Source organism: Artemia sp. Qi Xiang Cuo, chromosome 3 (genome assembly GCF_049724085.1).
Source record: "Artemia sp. Qi Xiang Cuo chromosome 3, ASM4972408v1, whole genome shotgun sequence".
NCBI lineage: Eukaryota > Metazoa > Arthropoda > Branchiopoda > Anostraca > Artemiidae > Artemia > Artemia sp. Qi Xiang Cuo.
This window is the reverse complement of record NC_142796.1, coordinates 63,197,815-63,224,793: the sequence shown is the minus strand read 5'-3', so window position 1 is coordinate 63,224,793 and position 26,979 is coordinate 63,197,815. Positions and strand designations below refer to the sequence as shown.

General features: G+C 34.5%; 1 protein-coding gene across 1 annotated transcript in view; it reads left to right on the top strand.

The window, feature by feature from the left end:
- Positions 1-26,979, top strand: part of Hel89B (histone acetyltransferase 1) — a 246,885-nt gene that overhangs the window by 112,840 nt on the left and 107,066 nt on the right. The window contains exons 9-12 of the mRNA XM_089086437.1: positions 9,463-9,599; positions 12,457-12,710; positions 15,213-15,432; positions 20,396-20,545. Coding sequence (XP_088942563.1) covers positions 9,463-9,599; positions 12,457-12,710; positions 15,213-15,432; positions 20,396-20,545 — 761 coding nt within the window. The remainder of the gene's footprint in view (positions 1-9,462; positions 9,600-12,456; positions 12,711-15,212; positions 15,433-20,395; positions 20,546-26,979) is intronic.

Below are 26,979 nucleotides of genomic sequence, written 5' to 3'. Positions count from 1 at the left end.
AGAATCTCCAAAACTATGTAATCAATTCCTCTCCAAAATACTTCGAAGGTCATCAATTTCTTTTCCAATTAAATACTTCTGTAGTTCCACCTCGAGTATTTCGACCTCTAGTTGAACACGGCGAATCTCAGCATCCACTACTTCCATTTCTCGCTCTAAGGTTAATAAATCTACTTGTTTTCTATCTTCAATTTCCATGTCCATTCTCTTTTCAACTCTTGTTATTAGAATCCGTGTTACTATCGTCTTTGTCAATACATCCTTGCATACCTTTGTAATTGAACACTTTGGCCTGTTTTTCTTTACCTTTCCAAGCATTTTTCTTTCTTTAATTTGTATGCCCATATTTCTTCGTGGGTCTAACGATGTTTTTACTACGGTACATCTTGTTCTTTCCGACATGGCTAAGATATTCTTATACAGACAATCTTGTTCCTTCCGACTATTACAGCTTCTTCTTTCCGACATTTCAAAGACTTTCTTACACCGTTTCAAAAAAATATTAAAAACGCTATAGTAAATAACTTACAGCCTTTCAGATTCAGACCTTGTACTCAAGTAATTGGTACGGATAATGCGACTGCATTCCTAACTTGCCTTTAAGATCCGCCTACGAGCACCTCTTGCGTAATATTGTATGACATCATTCGTTTGCTTGGAATATTTTTTTTGTTTCATTACGGGCAATTTGGCTCAAATTTATGCCAGTGATACTTTCTTTTTACGAACTTTATTTAGTTTTTAGGTTTTATTTTTCAGTGCATGTTTTTAGTTAATGTTTTAGCACTGTAGCCTAAAACATTCTCTTCGGAGAAAAATATAAATGTTTTTACTTTTATAACTTTAATAAGATAAGATTTATTCATAATCAATTAATCATACAAGAAAATACATTGTGCTAATCCCCCAAAGGCTCCTAGGCCTGTAATAGAGGGGGAATACATACCGTTTAAAGCAAACACTAAATCAATAGAAAAACATTAAAATAGGCCTACATTGAATAATCCAATCAATATATACAATCCAATCACAACACTCCTAATCCTCCTCGAAAGGCTCCATGGCCAGGGATACATGGCCAGGGATCTTTATATGTTCAACCTTGTTGGAATTCTTTGCCTTTTAAAGTCGTAATATAAATGTCTGTAAAGATGATTAATAAAAAAGGTCTGTTTTGTTGTCACAAAAACAAAGAAAATCGGACGTAACAAACTCTTAAATCCAGATTTATTTCCCCTTTTTCATGTCTGTTAATGGGGTTTCCCTTAGCCCTGTCACTGTCTAAGGGTCTAGGCTTTTACCCCCCCCCGCCCCGCCGCCCCGGGGAAAACCCGCCCCTGTAAAATACCCCCTCGCGGAAAATATTCCAAATTGGAATATTTTTTTTGGGTTCTGTTATTTTTTAGTTAAGCTGAGAAGTGCTAAGGAAATTGAAAAAGAAGAATTTATTTGTAAGTATTGCTCTCCTCCGTAAAGAAATGTTCTTCTCATGGAAAATCCTCCAGAAACTCCCTTAAGAAAACTCCCACGCGAAAAATGTCCGTATGTATCCCAATAACAAACACTATCGGTAAGCACTGGACAAATTATAAAACTTAAAAAGGTACTTAAACTTCTGCAATGGGGTTCTCTGATTTTTTTTTTGTAGCGAGGGAGAGAGGGAGATACCTCAAAGGGGGCATTTTAATGCCAAAACATCTCGACTCACATCTTCGCGGGGAGGTATTTTCAAGGGGGAGGGGGGTATTTTCCACGAAGTGGTAGTTCCAGGAGGAATTTTCAGCAGGAGGTTTTTTCCCGGGGGGGGGGGCTGCTTGCCCTCCAATCACTTTTGTTTTTTAAAAAGGGCACTAAAACTTACAATTTCTAATCGAACAATAAAACGTGATTAGTAAACGTGATTAACAAAAACCCCCACAGTCCTCGGGGCAAGGGCTGTTGGTTATTGCAAGTTACCCATTGTTAAAATTTAAAAATTTAATAGAAGTGATGGTCGTACTGACTTTGGAGAAGGCTCATTTGATTGGAAATTGAAATATCAATTTCAATTTTGAATAATCAAAGGTAATCAGATGACAATCAGTCTATCCCTTTTAACCCCTATCCCCCCCCCCCCAATGCATCCGATAAAAATAAAAAAAAATGGTTTTTGAAAATAGTCTAAAGGTCAAACAGCCATGCCTGTGGGGTTAACAACCCCGACAGCAGCTCCTGGAGCAAGGGCTGCAAGTTAAGCTAGTTTCTCAATGTTAACACATAAGGTTACTATGGAAAATATTTTGTATGAGCTTGGGGGGAGTGGTGCTCATTCAATTGGAAATCAAAAGTTCCAGTGCGCTTTTTAAGAGTTAAAAGTGATTGAAGGTCTTCCACCCCACCCTCTTTTTTTCCCCAAATACATCCGATCGATAATTTTGAGGTGACCATTTTATTTAAAATTAATTTAAAAAAACCTTTAGCGCAAAGTAAGTTTTTCAAAGATAACGAAAGAATAACGTTCAACAAAAATGAGCAAAAATAAAATAAAATAATTCACCAAGCTTAAAATTGTTACGAGTCAGCATCAATAAATAAGTGAAACCCAAAACGAACAGAAATTACAATAAATAACCGAGTCAAACTCAAAACGAGCAGAACATGAGTAGGACTCAAAACCCCTATGCCTTTCCAAGGCCAAAACATAATTTGCACTTTACTGAAAAAATATAAATGTTTTTTTGCTTATAACTTTAATGAATCAAATAATATTAACATTTTAATTACTAAATATCAGTATTTGTATATTAAACTGACAATGCACATTCATTTGTATTTTTTTTTTAGTAAAGTGCAAATTATGGGCCTTATATGCCCCATGACACAACTTACAACCATTTCCGTGAGAGCTGTAGGGGGGGGGGGGTGTCTTCTTCACAGGCATAATTTCCGAAACCTTGAAATGCGATGAATAAAATTTTTATTTCCAAATTTTAATTGGAGTTGTTAAGAGAAATGATGAGCGTGGAGGGGGGCTGGTTGCTCTCAAATCACTTTGACTCTTAAAAAGGACATTATAACTTCAAATTTCAAATCAAATAAGCCCCATCTGAAGTTTATACGACCACCCATTCCATAAGTACCTTTTATGCCCTCATGGCATAACTTACAACCTTATCCCCAGGGTGTTGGGGGGATGTCATCCCTAGAGACATTATTATATGTTCTTTGAACTATTTTGAACAAAATTGCTATCTCATAATTTCAATCAGATGCGTTTGATGAAAAGAGGTGTCATCAGGGAGGGGGTCTAAATAACCTCCATCCCTTTTGACGCTTCCAAAGGAATTAGAACTTCCGATTTTCAACCAAATGGGCCTCTTCTAAATTTAAAGAACCATCAATTCTATAAAAACCTTAAATGCCCCATGGCATAACTTACAACCCTCGTCCCTAGACTCTGGTGGTTTGTTTCAGCCCCGAAAGCCTTGTTATACAACTTTTGAATATTTTGAATAAAATGACTCTTAAAATTTTCTATTCGATGTATTTCAGAAAAACACGAGGTTTCGAGGGGGGGGGGGGTAACTGACTTCAGGTCACATTGGCTCTTGAAAAGGGTATTAGAAATTCAGAGTATAAATCCAATGAGTCCCTTCCGAAGTATATACAACCACCCTTCCTATAAAAACCTTATATGCCCTCGGGGCAATACTTATAACCCTTGCTCTGAGAGCGACGGGGATGGGGGTGTCTTTCTCAAAGACATAATTTCTGGACTTTTCAACTACAATGAACAAAATTTCTATCTCCAAATTTTGATTGCATGTCTTTTGGGGACTGGTGATTGGGGGGGGGGCTGGTTCCTCTCCAATCCCTTTTGATTCTTAAAAAGGGTACTAGAACTTTCAATTTCAAAACAAATGAGCCCCATTTGAAGTTTATGATGCCACCCATTCAAACATAACAAACACTATCTGTAAGCAATGGACAAAATACAAAACTTAAAAAGGTACTTGAAATTCTGCAATGGGGTTTTCTGATTTTTTTTTGTAGCTAGGGAGAGAGGGAGATACCTCAAAGGGGGCATTTTAATGCCAAAACATCTCAACTCACATCTTCGCGGGGAGGTATTTTCAAGGGGGAGGGGGGTATTTTCCACGAAGTGGTAGTTCCAGGAGGAATTTTCAGCAGGAGGTTTTTTCCCGGGGGGGGGGGGCTGCTTGCCCTTCAATCACTTTTGACTTTTAAAAAGGGAACTAAAACTTTCAATTTCCAATCGAACAATAAAACATGACTAGTAAACGTGATTAACAAAAACCCCTATAGTCCTTGGGGCAAAGGCTGTAGGTTATTGCAAGTTATCCATTGTTAAAATTTAAAAATTTAATAGAAGTGATGGTCGTACTGACTTTGGAGAAGGCTCATTTGATTGGAAATTGAAATATCAATTTCAATTTGAAGACTAAAAGGTAATCAGATGATAATTAGTCTCTCCCTTTTAACCGCTATCCCCCCCCCCCCAATGCATCCGATCAAAAAAAAAAAAAATGGTTTTTGAAAATAGTCTAAAGGTCAAACAACCATGCCTGTGGGGTTAACAACCCCGACAGCAGCTCCTGGAGCAAGGGCTGCAAGTTAAGCTAGTTTCTCAATGTTAACACATAAGGTTACTATGGACAATATTTTGTATGAGCTTGGGGGGAGTGGTGCTCATTCAATTGGAAATCAAAAGTTCCAGTGCCCTTTTTAAGAGTTAAAAGTGATTGAAGGTCTTCCACCCCACCCTCTTTTTTTCCCCAAATACATCCGATCGATAATTTTGAGGTGACCATTTTATTTAAAATTAATTTGAAAAAACTTTTTACACAAAATAAGTTTTTCAAAGAAAAGTAAAGAGCTCCATTAAACAAAAATTAGCAAAAATAAAATAAAATAATCTACCAAGCGTGGAACTACCACAAATCAGCATCGATAAATAAATAAAACCCAAAACGAACAGAAATTACAATAAATAACCGAGTCAAACTAAAAACGAGCAGAACATGAGTAGGACTCAAAACCCCTATGCCTTTCCAAGGCCAAAACATAATTTGCACTTTACTTAAAAAATATAAATGTTTTTTTGCTTATAACTTTAATGAATCAAATAATATTAACATTTTAATTACTAAATATCAGTATTTGTATATTAAACTGACAATGCACATTCATTTGTATTTTTTTTTTTAGTAAAGTGCAAATTATGGGCCTTATATGCCCCATGACACAACTTACAACCATTTCCCTGAGAGCTATAGGGGGGAGGGGTGTCTTCCTCACAAACATAAATTCCGAAACCTTCAATTACGACGAATAAAATTGTTATCTCCAAATTTTGAATGGAGGCGTTAAGAGAAATGATGAGCATGGAGGGGGGCTGGTTACTCTCAAATCACTTTGACTCTTAAAGAGGGCATTATGACTTCAAATTTCAAATTAAATAAACCCCATCTGAAGTTTATATGACCGCCCATTCCATAAGTACCTTATATGCCCTCATGGCGTAACTTACAACCTTATCCCCAGGGTGCTTGGGGGGATATCATCCCTAGAGACATTATTATATGTTCTTTGAACTATTTTGAACAAAATTGCTATCTCATAATTTCAATCAGATGCGTTTGATGAAAAGAAGTGTCATCGGGGAGGGGGTCTAAATAACCTCCATCCCTTTTGACGCTTCCAAAGGAATTAGAATTTCCAATTTTCAACCAAATGGGTCTCTTCTAAAGTTAAACAACCATCAATTCTATAAAAACCTTAAATGCCCCATGGCATAACTTACAACCCTCGTCCCTAGACTCTGGTGTTTTGTTTCAGCCCCGAAAGCCTTGTTATACAACTTTTGAATATTTTGAATAAAATGACTCTCAAAATTTTTTATTCGATGTATTTCAGCAAAACACGACGTGTTGAGGGGGGGGGGTAACTGCCTTCTGATCACTTTGGCTCTTAAAAAGGGCATTAGAAATTCAAATTACAAACCCAATGAGTCCCTTCTGAAGTATATACAACCAACCTTCCTATAAAAACATTATATGCCCCCGGGGCATAACTAACAACCCGTGCTCTGAGACCGATGGGGGTGGGGGGGTCTTTCTCAAAGACATAAGTTCCGGACTTTTCAACTACAATGAAAAAAATTGCTATATCCAAATTTTGATTGGATGTCTTTGGGGGAATGGTGATTGGGAGGGGGGGGGGGCTGGTTGCTCTCCACTCCCTTTTGACTCTTAAAAAGGGTACTAGAACCTTCCATTTAAAAACAAATTAGCCCGATTTGAAGTTTATGATGCCACCCATTCCATAAAAAAAATTATCTGGGGGATGGTGATGCATCTGGGGGAGGTGATGCATCGTTATCTGGGGGGAGGTGATGCATCCGGGGCTGTTTTAGGCGTTTCAGTTGCTGGTGTTTTTCCCCTGAGGGTTGCCCTTGGGGTCCCGGGTGTGGGTTGCAAACCCACAGCCCAACCCTCCTCATTTAACGGACTTGGGACCGTGATGTTCCCCCGACCTCTGTGAGGCAAGGTTCCTTAAAAGGTTGAGTTAAAACTGGGGAGATGTTCTTTTTCTCTATATATATATATATATATATATATCCAAATTTGAGGCAAAAAGATCATTTTCAAGAAGAACAAGCATAATATAAAAACTAACTTACAAAAAATTTAAAACTAGCTATCTAAAAGTAATTTTGATATTCAGAAAACGAGAATTTTCCAAACTGCAATCCTGTAAATTTTGTTGAAGTTGAAAAGAATATTGGTTTTTTATAAGCATCTCAGCATCTAAAAACAGAAAAATTAATAAGAAATTAATTAAAGTTGAAATGAATTAAGTGCACCATGGCATAGAATCTCCAAAACAATGTAATTAATTCCTCTCCAAAATCCATTGAAGTTCATCAATTTCTTTTCCAACTAAATACTTCTCGAGCTCCACGTCGAGTATTTCAACCTCGAATTGAGCACGTCGAATCTCAGCATCCACTACTTCCATTTCTCGTTCTAAGGTTGGTAAATCCACTTTTGTTCTTTCTTCAATTTCCATGTCCATTCTTTTTTCAACTCTTGTTGTTACAATCCGTGTTTCTACCGTCTTTGTCAATACATCCTTGTATACTTTTGTAATTGAACACTTTGGCCTGTTTTTCTTTACTTTTCCAAGCATTTTTATTTCTTTAATTTGTATGCCCATATTTCTTCGTGTGTCTAACGACGTTTTTACTACGGTACATCTTGTTCTTTCCGACATGGCTAAGATATTCTTATACAGACAATCTTGTTCCTTACGACTATTACAGCTTCTTCTTTCCGACATTTCAAAGACTTTCTTACACCGTTTCAAAAAATATTAAAAACTTTATAGTAAATAACTTACAGCCTTTCAGATTCAGACCTTGTACTCAACTGATTGGTACGGATAAGGAGACTGCATTCCTAACTTGCCTTTAAGCTCCGCTTACGAGCACCTATTGCGTAATATTGTATGACATCATTCGTTTGCTTGAAATATTTTTTTGTTTCATTACGGGCATTTGGCTCAAATTTATGCCAGTGAAACTTTCTTTTTACGAACTTTAGTTCTTTTAGGTTTTATTTTTCAGTGCATGTTTTTAGTTAATGTTTTAGCACAGTAGCCTAAAATATTCTCTTCGGAAAAAAATATAAATGTTATTACTTTTATAACTTTAATGAATCCACTAATATTAACATTTTGATTACTATATATGAGTATATTTATATGAAACCGACAATGCATATTCATTCGTGTTTTTTTCAGTAAAGTGCAAGTTATGTTCTGGCCTTGGGAAGGCATAGGGGTTTTGAGCCCTACTCATGTTAATTTCGTTTTAAGATTGATTCGGTTGTTTATTGTAATTTCTGTTCGTTTTGGGTTTCATTTATTCATCGATGCTGATTTGTGGTAGTTTCACGCTTAGTAGATTATTTTATTTTATTTTTGCTCATTTTTTGTTTAATGGTTTTCTTTACTTTTATTTGAAAAAATTTTATTGTGTAAAAAGTTTTTGTTAGTTACTATTAAATAATAAATGAAACCCAAAACGAACAGAAATTAAATAAACAATCATAGCAAAAAACATACAACAAGTAATAATATAAATGAATAAATATATCTTAGAGTGAGTAATGCGAGTAAAGAGAAAAGAGAGTAAAGAGAGTGAGTAGAGTGAGTAGAGTGAAAAAATCCTATTGAAGTATAAATGAAACTTAAAACGAACAGAAATTAAATAAACAATCAATGCAAACAAACATACAATAGATATTAATGTAAATATATAAATAAATCTTGAAACGAGTGAAACTTAAATTTAATATGCAAATCAAGCTTGAAACGAACAAAAATTACTATAAACAAGAGTTTGGGTATCACCTCCTTCTCTCACTGTAAAAGTCTAAAATCTACTGCGTCATTGGCGCTTTACTGAAAACTATATGCGTCTTGAACAGTCTTGAGAAGTATAAATAACATCAAATTGAATATTTGATGCATAATGATATTAGTTGTTGAAAAATCCATCCGTTCAAGAATTTATTTAACTATATTTCTATTTTTATTTTCAATGCTTTAATAACTAGAAAATAAGATATTTGTAAAATAATTCGTTTTCAGTTAAGCGCCAATGACGCAGTAGGCTTTTGGTTTTTATTTACAGTTTAGGAAGGAGGCAGTATCCAAACACTTGTTTTTAGTGAAACTATATTCGTCTTGAACAACTTTAAAAAGAGCTAATAAATTAAACTGAATTTTTGATGTATAATGATATTAATTGCTGAAAGCTCATCAATTCAAAATGTTACTATAATTTTAATGTTTATTTTCAATATTAAGGACAAACGAAAATATTTGCCATAAAATTGGTTCTCTTATTTTTAAAATTGGTTCTCTTATATTGGTGCTGTTAAATAGCATAAAAAATTTTTCTCTTATTGATTTTCATTTTAACGAAAAAAGATTTAATTTTAATTTTTGTTTATTTCTTTTTGAGACCCGCATTCATTTTTTCAAAAATTAAGTGGCTTGTGATCTTTATTTTTGGCCGTATGTATAATATAGAACAAAATAAAATAATACATAAATAGTGGGTGTCTGTAGCTCTAAAAACCCATTGATTGGTAGCCTGTTTCTTCGTGTTTATTCATACAGCAAAGCGGTAAACCTAACTAACAAGCCCCTCCCTTCAGTTCAGATGGTAGAGCTCCAGATTCTTTATCTTTCTGGCTTTGGGATCAAGCACTTATGCCAGTTATCTGGTAACAGCGGTCTAATACAGTGTTTTGGTTATAACGTCTTGATGATATCTCAAGTGTGTTTTCAGCCCAAAATATAAAACTTCTTACGCAAAATCTGCCGTATTTATTTCACTTATTTTCTAAGAACTATTTAAATATACAGGAATAATTGGTTTTCGTTTTGTAGGCACTGTCTCAACTTTACTGACACCAAATAGGGTGAACCAACTTTGTGGTGTTTTGATACGATTGCTTGACCATTCACAGTGGGACACAAGGCATGGCGGAATTACTGGAATGAAATACATACTAGCAGCTCGTCAGGTGAGTTCTTATCATTGGTTACCATAAACTGAACGAACGTTCAAATGGACGCTTATTTGAGTGAACGTTAGTTCGTTTACATTTTTCAGTCTTGATAAAAGATTAAAAAGGCATTTATTATCAACTACGAAACGCAAACTGCTCTAACTGTAAATTTTTAAATACAAACTCACCTTAACTTGTGTAATATGAATACATACGCAAACCGCGCCTAATTTGATTCGAACACTTCTAGGATTTGGGTGTATTTTATAAGAGGTATTATTTGGCATTTCTCTCTTTCTTTCTTTTTCGTAATCTTTATTAGTCATGTATTTGATCATCCGTGATAAACTGACCAATAAACGTTTATTTTTCTCCCAACCACTCGAGCGCTGCGGGTAAAATATCTATTTCTATGTGTATTTTGATTATGTGTTTACTTTTACAATTGTTTATTCAAGATTGTTTTGGCATTTCGTTATTGTTATTTTTGAATTGTTGCTAGTTTTATTTTAGAGAACCAGAAAAGCCACTAAAAACGGATTGAAACAATCAAACTAACGTGTTTAGTTTAAAGTGACGTGGTAGAAATCTGAAGTTTACCAAGAAACGTCGCGTGCTGTCATTTGAATTATCAAATCCGATTATCCAAATTAAATAGAGGCATTGTTGTTTTTTTTCTGTCCTTATAATTTCTGTCTGAACTTAATGACTCAATTTGATGATAACAATCGTTTTTTTTAAATTGGAATTTCATGCAATTAGTAATTTAATAGTACAAATTACACAGCGGTGTTTTGACGAAACCTTTTTTTTCTCCCTTCGGTTAAATCGGTTTTTCAACACTAGTTTGATGTTTTGCGACATTGAAATATTTCGGGTGGGATATTGAAGAAAACCAATTTTATTTTAAGTGTTAAAATTTTATTACTGTAAAATTAACACTATAAATTTTATTTTTTACTATATATTACTAGTAAGTATATTACTTGTAAGAGTTTGTTAATTGTTGTTACTACAAGTATATTACTTGTAAGAAGATATCCTGTTCTAATTTCAAAATGCTATAACTAATTTCTCTTGTATTGTGTGTCCTTCTTTAGATAAAGAGCAAACAAAAAAAAAAAAAAAATTTGTTTGGAAAAGGTGGTGGTTAGGAAAGTGCTGTTTTCAGGCGGTTTGCAAATAGGCAAGGTTTTGGGGCTCACCCGGCTTGAACTGAACTACGTTTTAAACTGTTTTCTCCCACCCGAATTGAAAGTGCATATTTGAGAATTTGATAATTAATAAAAAAAAAATTGAGATTAATATTGTAGAGCACTTTTATTTTTGTGAGATAAAAGAAATGAAAAAGAAACCGCAAACATGTAGCGGAGTAGCTAATTGTCCAAAGAACCCGAATCCTCTGACGATACCGATTTATTCGATAAGCGCAGAAAAAATAAATGCTTTTCTGCGAAAAAAGTTACTTAGTTAAGCTTCTTGTATTTAAAGAGTCGAATAAATTTTAGGCAAACTGTATCCATTGGATGTAACTGAACAATCCTAGTAGTTTGGTCATGCATTGGATTCTGAAAGAGGATAGTTGAAACTTAAAATAGCTTCAGAGTAAATAATTAAATATTCGTACCGAAAATAAGTTAGTACTATGCTTATAATTTATAAGCAAAATTGTAAGTAATAATTGAACTCTACGGAAATGTGTCAAGTTTGGGTTATATTCAGTTAAAATGAAAAATAGATGGCAGATCGCTTAGGCTATAATTCGTTAATAGAATTCTGCTTGAGATTTAGCCCATTTATTTATATTACTAAATTCCCTACCAATCTTAAATTTATCCAGATGATACAGAAACAAAGATAAAATAATTCTTGATATATCCTTTATCTCTTCAATGCTTCAGTCTCAGAGACAGAAACTTGATTTTTGTTTGTTAATACACTAAATTTTGTAAAATCAAATATATGCATTTATTACTTTGGCGTTATGGCATTCAGAATCCAACATACTATTCTACGATTCCCAAGTTCTTGCTACCCACCTCTTATTCTCTTACCTCATCTTCTTCTTCAATGTGGTTTGCAACGTGTAAACCCCTTTATTGAATAATATAGGGCCTATATTTTCAATTAGGTGCCAAATCCCATATTATAGCTTATAAATTTCCACTGAAGATAAGTTTATTTGAGTAGCCGTTCACTATTTAAGAAGACATTAATGGAATCTATTATATAGGGGAATATTTATCTCGTTCCTCTATCGTTGTTTTTCGTTTTTTTTTTTGTGCTTTTGTAGCTTCCTTTGTCCCCTTCCTCCTCTAAATCTTTTTCTATAATTTTTCTTTGTTTTTATGGGCGACTTGTTTTTTTCGTATTGATATTAAGGAAGCCTTCTATATGAGTTTAAATGAAATTTCTTTTTTTTTTTGACCGACTTTGAAATTTTATTTCCATAGTTCTTGTTTATAAATAAATCGTATCGTGTGTTTTCAATCATTGTATGACACATTGACACAAAATCAACGAAACTCCAATAAATTGTGAGACATTACTCGAAAGTATTATGGTTTTAGCAAAATATTCTGCAATATAGTAACTGCAATAAAGTAGCCATCTAGTATTGTATACTATATAGACTCAAAAGAAAAAAGAAGAAAAAAATCTAGCTACTTCTGAAAAAGAGAATGTTTTGAGTCAAACCCTCTATTAGCCACATAATAACAGGTATAAAGAGTAGAAAATATATGTTTTGGAGTGTATATGTATTTTGGAGTGTTTTAGGTAAAGTTGCCTTTGGCTCTTAGGGGAGAAGCCTCGCCATGCTCTTTTCTCCCTTGTCTCACATATATTTACAGTATCCTCATCTTGTTTTTAGGACTTGCTCACAGAGCTTATACCGTTTCTTTATCCGTCGATATTCAAATGCTTAGATGACCCTGTGGATGATGTAAGTGGTCCGGCTGCTGCCTCTCTGGCTCCATTTGCGTCATCCTTAGTTTCGACCCTTAGTTCAGATCATCTAAGTCAATTAACGTCATTCTTATGGGAGTCACTGAAAACGTTGGATGATTTATCTTCGTCAACTGGTGACATACTATGTCTTCTAGCTTCCCTGGCTACCAGCGTCAGGTTTTTTTTTATTTTTATTTTTTTTTATATATATATATATATACCGTGTACTGCTTTGATTTTTCTGTTAGCCATGTTTGCTTACCGTTTTCATGCTTCTTTTTTTGCAGTAAATCCTTTGATGATGAACGTAGTACATGATTATGAAGATGGCACAAAGCCTACCTTCTAATGTTTTTTTTCTTTTTTTTCCAAGATTTTTGCCTTTGCTAATAATGTACCAAAGTAGCTTCCTTTGTCCCCTTCCTCATCTAAACCTATTTCTTTATTTTTCTTTGTTTTTATGGGCGACTTGATTTTTTTCGTATTGATATTATCAATAAAGACAGATCTGGAGGGAAATCTTAGGGGCGGGTGGCGCAATGCTACAAGACCGCCAATAATGGACCAGATTGACAAGTTTAATTAAAACAAGAGTAAAAAAAGAAAAAAAAGTATGAGGACGCCAGAAAATATTGTGATGGGTGGGGGTGGAAGGGGTCCCTGGCCCCTCCTGGATCCACCCATTGCCACCTGACGCTATTACTGATATACAGGCTGCTCACACGCCAGTCTATTCAGAGCTTTAATCTTTTAGTGCCTCCTTGAAGTTCCTATTAATCTTAAATCTATTCTTGTAACTTCCTCCCTCTCCATTTGAGAGTGTCTTGGTTTTCCTATGCCCTCCGATGGATTTTATAACCGAACCATTTATGCCTATTTAGCATCCTTCATGTAAAGAACGTGACCTAACCGCCTTAACTGGCTGATTGTTTCAGTTGAAACGATCCTCTGGTATAATATCCGTGAACAAAATGGCTCGTAGTTTTTTCAAAAGTTGTGCTGTAATAATGATGTCGTTTATCTGGCTTTTGAGTTTTAATGGTAAAGGTAGTTAAAAGGATTCAAGACATTAAAGGGCAAAATACTAAAAGCTGACACCTACTTTTCCAGAAATCTTAGAAAAACCATTTAACTTCTTTCGTTTTGTGTCGTAGATAGAGATGTTCACTATTAATAAAACTTACATCATCAGAAAGTGTTGATTTTTTTTTTTATTTTTTTTTTTATATATATTTTTTTTTTATTATTATTATTTTTTAACCAAGCAGAATTTTCTTTTTAAAGCTCAGGAAAGGGTAATCCCTAAAAATTTTCTAGCATACCTGCTAGGAAGAATGCTAAAAATCAGCTTAAAGGAAATATTTATTTAATTTGACAGCTCTGGGAGTTCCCTATAGCGCTACCCACTTTTGATTGAAAACCTTGGGGACGTAGAATCTCATTGTCTTTGAGTCAAATTTTATAGTGAGACTGCAGGCTCTCAATAGCTCTCGACGGTGCCTAATTCCCTACAAGAATTTGGTAATGGAGCCTTTGTCTTTGAGACGGTCAGCCGAGGCCTGGGCTTGCAAAATGCTTGCAAGATAATCCCCTTAAAATGGAATAAAAATATTATAATGGCGAAATGTTTATGTAAGCCATTGAATTTGAAAAGGAATAATACGTATAAATGCTAATAAAAGCTCAAATATTTTGGCTTTTGCCAAAGAAAAAAACTAAATGAGACAACTAAAACATACTAGAAAATAACATATATAGATAGAAATAATACTCAATACAAAAAAAAAGAAAAAAAAAACACAAGAAACTCATATCTGAGAAACTGCATATCCATTTGTAAAAATTTGCTTCACATTCCCAACCATTTTTTGAGAGTACGAGGCTGCTTGTTTATGTGTCTCATCATTAGATCAAAAATACAAAATATATGTTTAGTTTGATGATGGCCGGGCAGTCCATTGAAGGTTTATTGTAGACAACCATTTTGTAATTTTTATATGACTGAGGTGCCGTTCCGTGAATTTGTGGGTACCAGTATAGGGATCCGTGCTCCCCCCGGGAAGCAAGAAGATATGCGCAAAAATAGGGAAGTGGGGATATTACTGTTAGAATATTGGTGAAAATTAAACGTGTAGCATTTGCTCTCCAACCCTTCCCCAAGGAAATTCTTTAGTCGCACTCATGCCTGACTCTTCTGCCTTTTACGTATGAATTTAACTACTGTATCTTAATGCTTCAAGAATGAATAATCTACTATAAAGGCAACGTAAAAAAAACTTTTCTCCTAATGCTTTTAGGAGGCGAATATTCATTTAGCTATGTTTATTTTGCACCGTAAGTTTTTCATTTAGAACTATTTGAAGGATAATTGGTAGAAAACACTTTCAAATAACTGAATGGTTATCTTTGCTACATTCTAAGTAGCTGACAGTAAAGTACTAGTTAAGGTCATATTTCTCCTGTTCTCCGTTTAAAGTGTTAGTCCATCTTTACTTTTGCTAGTTAAGACTATTAAGAGTGGATTGATTGTATTAACAAAATTATTATATCCGACACTAGGTATTTAGCATTAGAAAGAAAAATTAAGAGAAATGGGTACAGTGTGCTAAAAAGTGTCTGGTAGTTTTCTTAGCAATTCTACCAGTTCTTTTCTAAATATGAAATTAATTTCATTTTCAGAGGGTTGCCGTTAGAGGACTTGGTTCCCCGTTTGTGGCCTTTTCTTTATCATACTCAGTCTGGTGTGAGAAGATCAGTGTTGAAAACGCTTCAAAGTATGGTGGCACAATTAGGTGGAGATGGCACTTGGCTCTCTGTTGTAGCCCAAAAGCTTATGAAGCAAATTTTTCAGAGGGCTATTCTTGAACATTACAATGAAATTATTGAAGAATCCCTGAAGGTATGCGTTATTTGACGTAATTAATTTGTTAGACAATACTGCTTTTCAATTTATAATTAAATGATGTGGAAAAAAGAACGAAAGAAAACTTAAATATGATAAACTACAACTGTAGTTTTTTTTCGTTTTTGCTCAGAGTCTACTAAAACTCAAACATCTTGCATCACATCTCACATCTTGCAAGTTAAACTGTTAACACATACAAGATAGTAGCATAAAAAGATTTAAAAAAAAAAAAGCAATCATTATGCAAGACAAAAAGAACGAAAGAAAACTTACATCTGATAAACTACAGCTGTAATTTTTTTTTCTTTTTTACTCAGAGACTACTAAAACTCGAAAACTTTTATGGAATTCTAATATTCAAGCACTAGTGTCTTAGTTCTTCTTTTTGTTTGGATTTGTATGGAGGTTCTTTTATATAATTTTGTCACTGGAATGAAATTCCGGGGTCAAGCACTAGCGATATTGAAAATTTACAATTTTTGTATAAGCAATACGGCAATTAATTTGTAATTCTCAGACAGTAGTTGTCAGCAGTGGACCACAAACCGGCAGTCTTAGACGTAAAAAATTGATTAAAAACTTGGTATTTCGCTATCAAAACGTTCTGGAAATAGGCACCATACTGATTAGGTAATGCTGGTCAAAGTTTAGCAAGCCAATAAGAGTAATTACAGTTTATTGCCTGTTTTGTGTGTTGGACATTCCTTTTAAGGTATTTCAAATAAACTTCTTTCAAATATATAGAAAATCAATAGTTGGGCAAAATTTAATTGCATCAACCCATGTTCGTTGTAAGCTTGATCTCTTCCTGCATTTTAAGGTCGACTATATGTAATCTTACTGTTGTTAAATTCTACTCTTTTTATGTTTCAGTATCCTTCTTTACTGTTCTTCGAAAAACTCCTTTTAAAAAAATGTTAGAATGATGTCGCAAGTAGCTTCTAGGGTAAGATTAACTGCAGAGAACGTTTTGGTTATGTTCAGGAGAAATGTTGGATTATATAACTGGTATATACTTTACAAGCCAAGGATTTATATCATAGGCAGCGCAATAGCGATGACTAAAAGAACGTAAAGAACGATGTTGGCATAATGTATTCCTTTTTTTTTTTTTTTTACCAGGGCACTTTGTATAGAAGGAGTTGTTGTAGAAACTTTGAAAAGGGCCATTTGACTGATGACATATAAGGTTCTTATAGAAAGCGCTGTCGTAGAAGCTTAAAAAAGGGCTCATTCGATTGGATATTGAAAGGGCCTGTGTCCTTTTTAATAGTCAAAAGCTATTGGATGGCAAATAACCCCCCTCCCACGCCCATCATTTCCCCAAACACATCCACTCAAAATTTTGAAATAGCCATGTTGTTCAGTGTTGTTGAAAGGTCCGGAAATTATGTCTTTGAGGATGACAACCCCCCCCCCTAGCCCTCTTGAGAAAGCGTTGCAAGTTATGCCCTGGGGGTATATAAGGCTTTTATAAAAATAAAGGTGGTCATATAAGCTTCAGAGGGGGCTTATTGGATTGGTCTTAAGAGTCTAAGTGATTTGAGAGCAATTAGCCCCCCCCCCCCCCACGCCTATCATGTCCCAAAACAAGCATCCAAACAAAGTTTTGAGACATCTATTTTTTGCAGCATTATTGAAAGTTTCAGTAATTATGCGTTTGGGTATGTTAAACCCCCGCCCGAGGCCTTAGGGCAAGGACTGTAAGTTAGGCAGTTTGTTCATTGTTCACATACATTATGTGTTATCGAGAAAAGGTATGCATGTTTGACCTCTACTTTCCCGAGATACGAAGGGTATTAAGGTGAGTCTTTCAGGGAATGTTGAGGGGAGTGTTGGACTAAGTCAAAACATGTTATGTGCATATGAATTGTCAAAACGGCGTAGCTCAGGGATGACTGAGTATATTAATCTGGAACTTTCAGGAAATGATAAGGGAGATGATTACTTGACCAAAAAGGCAATATTTGCACGCTACTACTATTACAGCTACCACTGCTTCTACTGTTATCAAAACTACTACTACTACCACCACTACTATCACTAAAACTACCTCTTCTGTAGCGAGTACTACTAAGGCTGAGGATATTGAAATAAACATCTGAACAAACGCTGAGGGGAAATTTGAACTAAATCAGAACTTACTATGTGCATACAGATTGCTAATACGGGCTTATCAGCAATATTTTTGGAACAGCTTATCGTATCAAAATGAAACTTTAGGGGTATCATGAGTGGGATATTCAGTTGACTAAAAGGCAAAATGCTCCTGCTACTACTGCTATTAATATTGCTGCTACTACTGTTACTGCTACTACTACTAATACACTATTACTGCTACTACCTCTCCTACTACTACCACTACTACTATGATGGTAGTACAATTAAGGCTATACGTATGAAGGTGAAAATTTGACAGCATATTGAGGGGGAATTTGAACTAAATTAAAAGACACTATCTGCATGGAGATTGGTAAAAGGGTGTATCTCAAGAGTGGATTTCGGTATTCAGTTGGATTTTTCAGATAAAACTTCAAGGGGAAGATCAATTGCCAAAAAATAATATATGAATGTCAATACTAACATTACTACCACTGCTACATTTACTACTATTGCTACTAAACTACTCCAACTACTCCTTCAATTGCAACACCTTGTAACGCATAGAGTGTTAAGGTGATAAGGGCGTCAAAAGAGTGTCAAAAGCGTACACTAGCGACATTTTTGGAACGGCTTACCATTCCAAGGTGAAACTTCCGGTGCATAATGAAAGGGATGTTCAACTGACCCAAAGGCAAGATTTAATTGCTACTACCGCTATTAATACTGCTACTACTACTATTACTACTACTACTACTAATACAGCACTAACACTGACACTACTTCTACTACCACCGAAACTACTATAATACTAGTACTATCAATGCTATTTCTATGAAGGTAAAATTAGAGAGAAAATTGATGGCAAATTCGAACTACAGAAGACACTGTTTGCAGTTAGATTGTCGAAATAGCGTATCTGAAAAATTGATTTGTGTTTAAAGTTGGAACTCTCAGAGGTATTAAAAGGGCATATAAACATTAGAGGGCATGTAAGGACATAGGAAGCGCTACTCTGTCATAGTTAGTAATATCATTCCTATTTTAAAGGAGCTAATTTGACTGGAAATTAAAAGTTTTAGTGTCATCTTTAAGAGTCAAAAGTGATTGAAGGTCAGTCAGTCCTCCTCTTTGGCTCATAATCCAAACACTTCCAATCAAAATTTTAAGACAGCTATTTTGTTCAGCGTAGCTGAGCGGTCTAGTAACTATATCTCTAGGGTAATTTGGTAGGTCAATCCCCCACAGTTATGTAATTTGCCCATTATGCTTGAAATCTAAATGGTGCTTTAAAATTAAATTAAAACGCACTGTGTGTATGTTGGTTGCCAATAAGGTATCTCAGCTATGTACCAAGAACTAAGTTCAAAGTTCCGGGGCTACTTCTATTACTACTTCTGCTCTTAAAATTTAATTAAATCAAAAGAGTGTAAGTGTATCCAGTCTGTCAAAGAGCATAGATATGATTTTATGGGAATGGTATTAAGTTGTATTTATCAGGCTAACTGGAGGATGTATATGACTTTATTAAACACTACTATTTGTTTCAAAATTTTCAAAAGGGGTATGTTGTTAAAATTATTGAAAAAGTTTTTTCAGCATATAAATAGCAGGCCAAACTATAAATTCTTAGAGGAAAACTGGAAATATTCAAACTGTAATTTTCATTTCCCAGTAAAAGACCATTTCAATATAAAACGTACAGAAATCAATTAAAAAACATTTTACACAAAATAATTTTTTCAATAAAAAGTAAAGAACTCCATTAAACAAAAAATGAGCAAAAATAGAATCAAATAATCTACCAAGATTAAAACTACCACAAATCAGCTTCAATTAATAAATGAAACCCAAGATGAACAGAAATTACAATAAATAACCGAGTCAAACTCAAAACGAGCAGAAATTAACATGAACAGGGCTTTAAACCCCTGTGCTTTCTAAAAGCCAGAATATAATTTGTACTTTACTGAAAAAAACACAAATGAATGGGCATTGTCAGTTTAACATACATATGCTCATATTTATTCCTTAAAATCATATTTTTATTTATTTTTATCTTATTTCTATTTATTTTTAATATTTGTTTAATTATTGAAGTTATAGAAGTGAAAACATAAAAAAAAAAAAATAAGTTAGGGGGTAACCAACAGTCATTTAAGAAAAATGTTTCAGTGGCTCTAGATCAAAGTTTACCATACAGCCAGAACTTATAAAGACTAGAATGTATTTCTCTGATGAGCCCTGATTGAGTGTGATCACTTGGGAATAACTTCTTAGGTTTAAATTGTTTTTACTTTTGAGTTTACGATCGCTGATAATCCGGCTTAAATTCAATTAGTTGTTAACTTGTCAAATACCAAAAGAGAGCTGAAAAGTTACTAACTGCGATGTTTCATGTCCGTGGATCTTTCTTTTTGGTTAATTGTTTTTGGCTGTACTGTTTATCCTTGGTGATTGGATCGGTGGGCAAGGTCAAGGCTTTTTCAAGTACTTATCTGTCGAATCACTAAAGTAGGAAAATAGTTTTTTTCTACCTTTAGCACATAATAAAGTTATGTTCAGTTACCCGTACTAGCTATGCACAATAGGTACAGCCATATCCTGGGTTCTTTATTATTGATAGGCCAACTAGTTTTACCCCAAAAATATAGCTTAGTGATGTCTTTCCTATGTGTTTCTGTTCATCTATGCTTATGCCGGTGTTATTAATCACCAAATGAATTTGTTATTAATAGTTCTGAAATATTGCTGATATTACTGAATATACTGAAATGTGAAGTACTAAAAACCAGTATTGCTGAAAAACAAAGAAAATAAGGAAGGTTGATTTACTAAATTTTTTCCTTTCTTCTAGTTATGGAGTTTGGTGTTGAAAAACCTTCCGCTAAGAGATGTTCTCAATTCGTGTTGCTGTTGTGTTTCTCAATGGATTTGTTTGCTGATGCAACCTCAACGAGCGCCTTTTGACAATGCAGTACTGGACCTACCTAAGTGTAATACGGAAGTAAGTTAGGTTTTATTTATGGATTCTTTCTCTTCTGTTTCATTATTTAAAGGGTCGTTACCAAGGGACTCTGGGAACTTACCTATTTCCAGATGGATCGAGGAGGTGATTTTTGCATTCTGTGAAAAACTGGCTTGGAGCTGTAAATAGTTTGCATGGACATATAGACGTGCCCAAAAGGAAGGAGAGTATTTTTTTTTTTTCAGATCATGGGTGCAGTATGGTCGCAGAAGTAGCTACAACCTAGTAAAGAGTGAACCACGGCCCAAAGTAGACGAAACTTAAAAATTGGGTTTTAAACAGTCCGTGACAAACATTAAATATCCCGTATGACACTATTTTGAAAATAACTATCTTAACTGAGATCCAACTTAACAGTAATTTGCACTAACGAGAAGAAATTAAAAAAAAATGTTAAAAAAGAGCCCGTGTCATTTAAAAAAGAAAGCCTTGTCATTGCTCAAGTTACCCAATAAAAGTTTCCTATCTCTGGCCCTTAAAAAAAGATTATTTTTTGTGAGATATTGTTTCTTACTTTAATCCATACACTTTCTACTCTTAAAATAAGAATTAGAACCTTCAGTTTTCAATTGAATTTCCTAAGTTTCTATGATCAACACTTCTGTGCAAATTGGCCGGAGAAAATAATTACATGGAAGACGCTTTGCTCTTTACTAAATGTTGACTAATTTGATTATTTTTTAATCTTCCACAGTTCCTGTTCTTTTTTTTATAGTTTTTTCCTGTGGCTAATCCAGTGTTGGGTCCTGTATTTGTTCCTGTCTTTTTTTTTTTCGCTCCTTATTTCAAGCAAATTAATAGTCCTATGTCAATTCTATATTCTTAGTCAACCTTCTTAGAACAATAGGCGGGCGTGCCTTGTTTGCCTCTCATTACAGGCAATCTAACGGTCTTCTGTCAATTTTAAATTCTTGGTCAACATGCCTGAAACTCTAGGCAGGCATGCCTTTCCGAAAACTAACAAACAGGTATGTGTCCAATAAGACACTTATGCATACTCCTACCGCTTGACCGTGCCCTGGTCATTTCAAGATTTGCTTCGCAATTACTCGGACTATCTGTCTAGCCTTTTCTCTGTCTACAATTAGCCGCATCTTGATGCAACCTATGCAACCTACTGCAAAATACTTGATAACTTCAATTCAATTTATGTATCTATTTATGTATAAATAAGTGTTTAATTACTTACTTATTCGTTAATGGTTATCTGAATTTGCACCGAAGCTATTCAAGCTGGAAACTGGAAATTTCCTGCAAGTAATCCTTAAACAGAAAAAGTTATTCTAGACTAGAAAGAATCCACAAAATATATCAACTGAACATAAAATTTTAGAAATTCAACTTGAAATAACATAACAGCGGCCGAAGAGTAGGCTTTGAATTAAAACTGTATATTATTTTTTTCAAACAGTTCGTGGTAACGAACTGTAAGTAAGGAGCGACTCGGCTCAATAGTAACCGAAACTCTAAAAAAACGGAATTTTAATATCAATAGATCAAGGAGGCACACTTGTGCCTCTATAAAGAGGCGACCCACCACAATGTTAAGCGATTTCAGGTCCTAGAGGTCGCAGAGAGACGGCGGTAATTGCATTTTGTAGCCCAAGCTCAAACTAAGAAACTTGCAAAATTTCATCCTCCTCCGACTTTATCTTCATGGGGTAAACTGGGCCGGAAGTTTGGACCCTCCCACCACAGCCCCCTTTAACGTTGTCCGATTGGGCTGAAATTTAGAGGTTAAGCTTTCGTAGGGCCCGGGAGCTTATCCTCGAAATTTCAGCTCAATCCGATCACTCCTTCCCTGTTTTCAAAAAACCAAATATAGCCACTTAAAATTCATCATCATTTCTTTTTTTTTCTTAGCCACGCCTACAGGCCACAGTTGGCAACAGATCCGGGTGAATGAGGACTCATTCAAAGCAGAATTCGACCTGTTAGGGCCTTTTGATATTTTCAGACCTAAAAAATTATCCCCCGAATTTCCATTTAAGATAAACCTTGGTTTTTTTAAAATAATACACATTAACAGGTTAGACATGCTTTGTTATGAAAATATCTGCGCGTCAATTTTCATAACAAAGCATGTCTAACCGGTTTATGTGTATTATTTGAAAAAAACTACGTTTTCTAAAGAGTTAAAGAGGCTGAGTTACAAGGTCGAACCTTAAAACGTACAGGGATTAGGAGGCACAGTTGGGGGGCTGTTAAAGAGGCTGAGTCACAAGCTTGAACCTTAAAACGTACAGGGATTAGGAGGCACCCTGTACGACGTGATTTGAGTATTCAAGAATTAAAAGCCTTAACACAAGAATGTTCAAGAGCGGGGGGTTTGGGGCGGCAGCCCTCACTTTAACTCCTGACACGATCAGCTAACAGTTAGTCAAGCAATAATAAGTAATAAACTGTACAAAAACGTGCAGAAATTATTTGAAAAAAACTACGTTTTCTAAAGAGGCTGAGTTACAAGGTCGAACCTTAAAACGTACAGGGATTAGGAGGCACAGTTGGGGGGCTACCGCCCCCAAACCCCCCGCTTTCGCAGCCTTTAAATATAAAAAAAATTCTTTAAACTGAAAGTAAGGAGCGACATTAAAACTTAAAACGAACAGAAATTATTCCGTATATGAAAGAGGCTGTGCCCTCCTCAACGCCTCGCTCTTTACGCTAAAGTTTTTATTGTTTAAAAAAAGAGTTGTGAGAAAGTCAAACTTTAGCGTAAAGAGCGAGGCGTTGAGGAAGGCACAGCCGCTTTCATATACGGAATAATTTCTGTTCTTTTTAAGATTTAATGTCGCTCCTTACTTTCAGTTTAAAGAATTTTTTTATATTTAAAGGCTGCGAAAGCGGGGGTTTGGGGGCGGTAGCCCCCAACTGTGCCTCCTAATCCCTGTACGTTTTAAGGTTCGACCTTGTAACTCAGCCTCTTTAACTCTTTAGAAAACGTAGTTTTTTTCAAATAATACATCAAAAGAATCAGCTTATTATGCTGATCCCAAATATATAAGATTCATCATGTTTAGTGTTACCGATCAAAAGTTACGACCTTGAGAAAATTTGCCTGAATTTTGAAATAGGGGAAAATTAATCTGTTGGTTTGACTCCTGTTCAATATGAAAGCAGCTACAAACCTTGTTTCCTACCTTAACCACGGCAATTTTATTATTGTACGCACTAATCTTTTTTGTGCATTTCTCTGGTATACGATAATACAAGGATAGGACCTTCGCTAAAGTTCTGCTATCGACTGAATCAAACGCTTGCTCATAATCTACAAAGCTAATGACTAAAGGGTTCGGATGACTGAGGCACTTCTCAATTATTAATCTAAGAATACAAAATTGGTCCTCTCACCTTTCTGAAACCGCACTGCTCTTCTTTTAAAACTTTACCTACAGCATCTCTAACTCTAAAAAAGTATCTTCATATTGAATAATTTTCTTCCTACAGGAACCAGGCTCATGCCTCTTTAATTACTACACTCACTCTTATCATCTTTCATATGGAGGGTTTAATTAGAATTTTCTTAAAATTGCTTGGTACTTCCCATTTTTCAAAAATCATATTAATAATCTTCAGTAATTTATCTCTAAATTCACAACCACCATAGTAAAAGAAAACTCATTTACCCCTCTACCAGCAACTGGGACCGTAATATTATTTCTTAATTCTTTTAGCACTGTCCCTAATTCTTCCTTGCAAAATAAATCTATCTTTACTTCCAAAGTATCACTAACTTTTTCCTTCTTTTCTATATCCTTTCCTGTAACTTTATCACGGTTAAGTATTCTCAACTTTTTACCCCTCAACTTTATTACAAATGCCTGTCACACAGTTCCTTGTGCCCTAAATTATATGGACTTCCAAAAATCCAGCAGTCGAACCTACCATTACGACCAATTTTGTCAAGTACAAGGTCACCGACAAGCGTTTTGAGTAAGTGGTTAGTGTCAATCTGTAAACCAGCTTTGTTTACACAAATTTCTTACATTGAGAACTCTTCGAATTTGGTTGAAAAACTAAAAGAAGTAGCAATTTCTTTGCTTTCAAGCTTCGACATTGTATCAATGTACACAAATATTGATGTAGAAGCAGCCAAAACTCTTCTAGAAAGAAAGCTATTAACAAATTTGGCTTGATTAGTGGTAAAACAGATTTGCAAGTTTCTGTAATTATGTATTCAATAAGGCTGTGGAATAAGTTCTCAAATTTAATTCAATTCATAAGGAAATTTTTTGAACAAGTAAATGGTTTAACGATGGGGGCCCATTTATCTCCATTATTAGCTAATATTTTCGTAGAAAAAACTGATACAGTTGCGTTAGATTCATATTTTTTTTAAACACCAATTTTTGGGGCCGGTATATGAATGACATAATTTCAGCATGGAATTATGGGGAGGAGGAATTAAAAAGATTTTTCGAATATCTTACTTGTTTGGGGGATGATTTAAAATTTATTGCTGAGTTAGAAGAGGATGAGAAACTTCCTTTTCTTGATGTTCTTTTAAAAAATGAAAATAATCTGTATTTTAAAATTTACAGAAAACCGACAAATAACAATAGATGTTTGTCGTTTAGTTTCGGTCACGCTCGCTAAGTAAAAATTGGTTTGGTCATTTCTTTAACTGACCGGATCTTTAGTATTTGCTCTCCGAAATTTTTTGAGGAGGATATGTCTTTTCTAAGAAAAATACTAACAAGTAGCATGTATCCAGAATATCCAGAGACCTTTAAAAAAAAAAAGAAAAGTTTCTAGAGATTTCTAAGGAAGTCTTGGAGACAACTCAGGAGAAGGTTTTTTGCTCCTTGCCATATGTACCCGGGCTAAGTGAAAAACTTTAAAAAAAAATTTACATAGTAATGGTCTAAAGGTAGCTTTAAAGAGTAGTAATACTCTGGGTAGTTTTCTAAATTCTGGGAAGGATCTAACTTCATTGGGGCAACAAAGTAGGGTCTATCGGATCCCATGTACTTCCGGAAGCTCATATGTGAGACGTACTAACCAGAGTTTGGAAATGAGATTACTACAGCATAAATACTCTATTTCATCGGCTTTAAAGCAAAATTCTAAGCCTAGATATTTCACTTCAGCCCTTTCGGAATATATTTTTAATTTTCCAGACCATTTTATTTTGTTCGATAATGTCTCTTTGATTTCTAGGGACCGGGGCTTAAAGCAAAATTTTCGAGAAACTCTTGAAATTAAGAAAATTTTATTCAAGAATATGGCTGTAAATAGAGACACGGGTGAATTTGGTTTGAACTCTATTTACGATAATTTATTAAAATCAGATAGAGTAAAGTTCAGTTCACCCAATGCGATTAGCCTCTGTCCAAGTGTTAGCCCATTCAATACTAACGAACCGGATCCAAGAAGGTCAAAGAGACTCGCTTCCGTTTTTGCTTTGGAAAGAATAAGATTTTTAAACAATATGTAGTTTGTTTTATTTTGTATTAATTCGAAAAAAATTTTCCACCAAATAAGTTTTTTCAAAAAAAGGTAAAGAACTCCATAAAACCAAAAATGAACAAAAACAGAATCAAATAATCTACCAAGCATACAACTACCACAAATCAGTATAAATAAAGCAATGAACCCCAAAACGAACAGAAATTAAAATAAATAACAGAGTCAAACTCAAAACGAGCAGAAATTAATATGAGTAGGGTTCAAAGCTCCAAGTGTTTCTAAAAGCTAGAATATAATTTGTACTTTACTGAAAAAAATTCAAATGAATTTACTGAAAAAAAATTTTATTTTAATTTTTGTTTGTTTGGGGTTCCGTTTATTTATTGATACTGATTTGTGGTAGTAGTATGCTTGGTAGATTATTTGATTCTGTTTTTGTTCATTTTTGGTTTAATGGAGTTCTTTAAATTTTTTTGAAAAACTTATTTTGTGGAAAAAGTTTCTTTTATTAATTTCTGTTCTTTTATATTGACATAGTCTCTTTCAGGCAAAAGGAAAATAATAGTTTGAATCTTTCCAGTTTTCCTTTAAGAATTTATAGTGTGGCCTGCTATTCATATGCTGAAGAAACTTTTTCAGCAATTTTTAGCAACGTAAACTCTTTTGAGAGAAGAGTCACAAAGAGCAGTGATTAATTTTGTCATATACACCCTCTATTTGACCAGATGGATCAAATTTAATACTAGACACAAGAAATTATATGTCTGATCTTTCACAGCCTGGACACTTACACTTTTTTGATTTAGTAAAATTTTAAGAGAAGAAGTAGTAATAGAAGTAGCCCCGAAAATTTGAACTTACTACCCTCAGTCGTTCTTTATATATTGCTGAGATGTCTTATTGGTAACCAGAATACAAACACTGTTTTTTTTTAGATTTAACTTTAAAGCAGCATTTAATTTTTAAGAATAATGGGCAAATTACATAACTGTGGAGGGTTGACT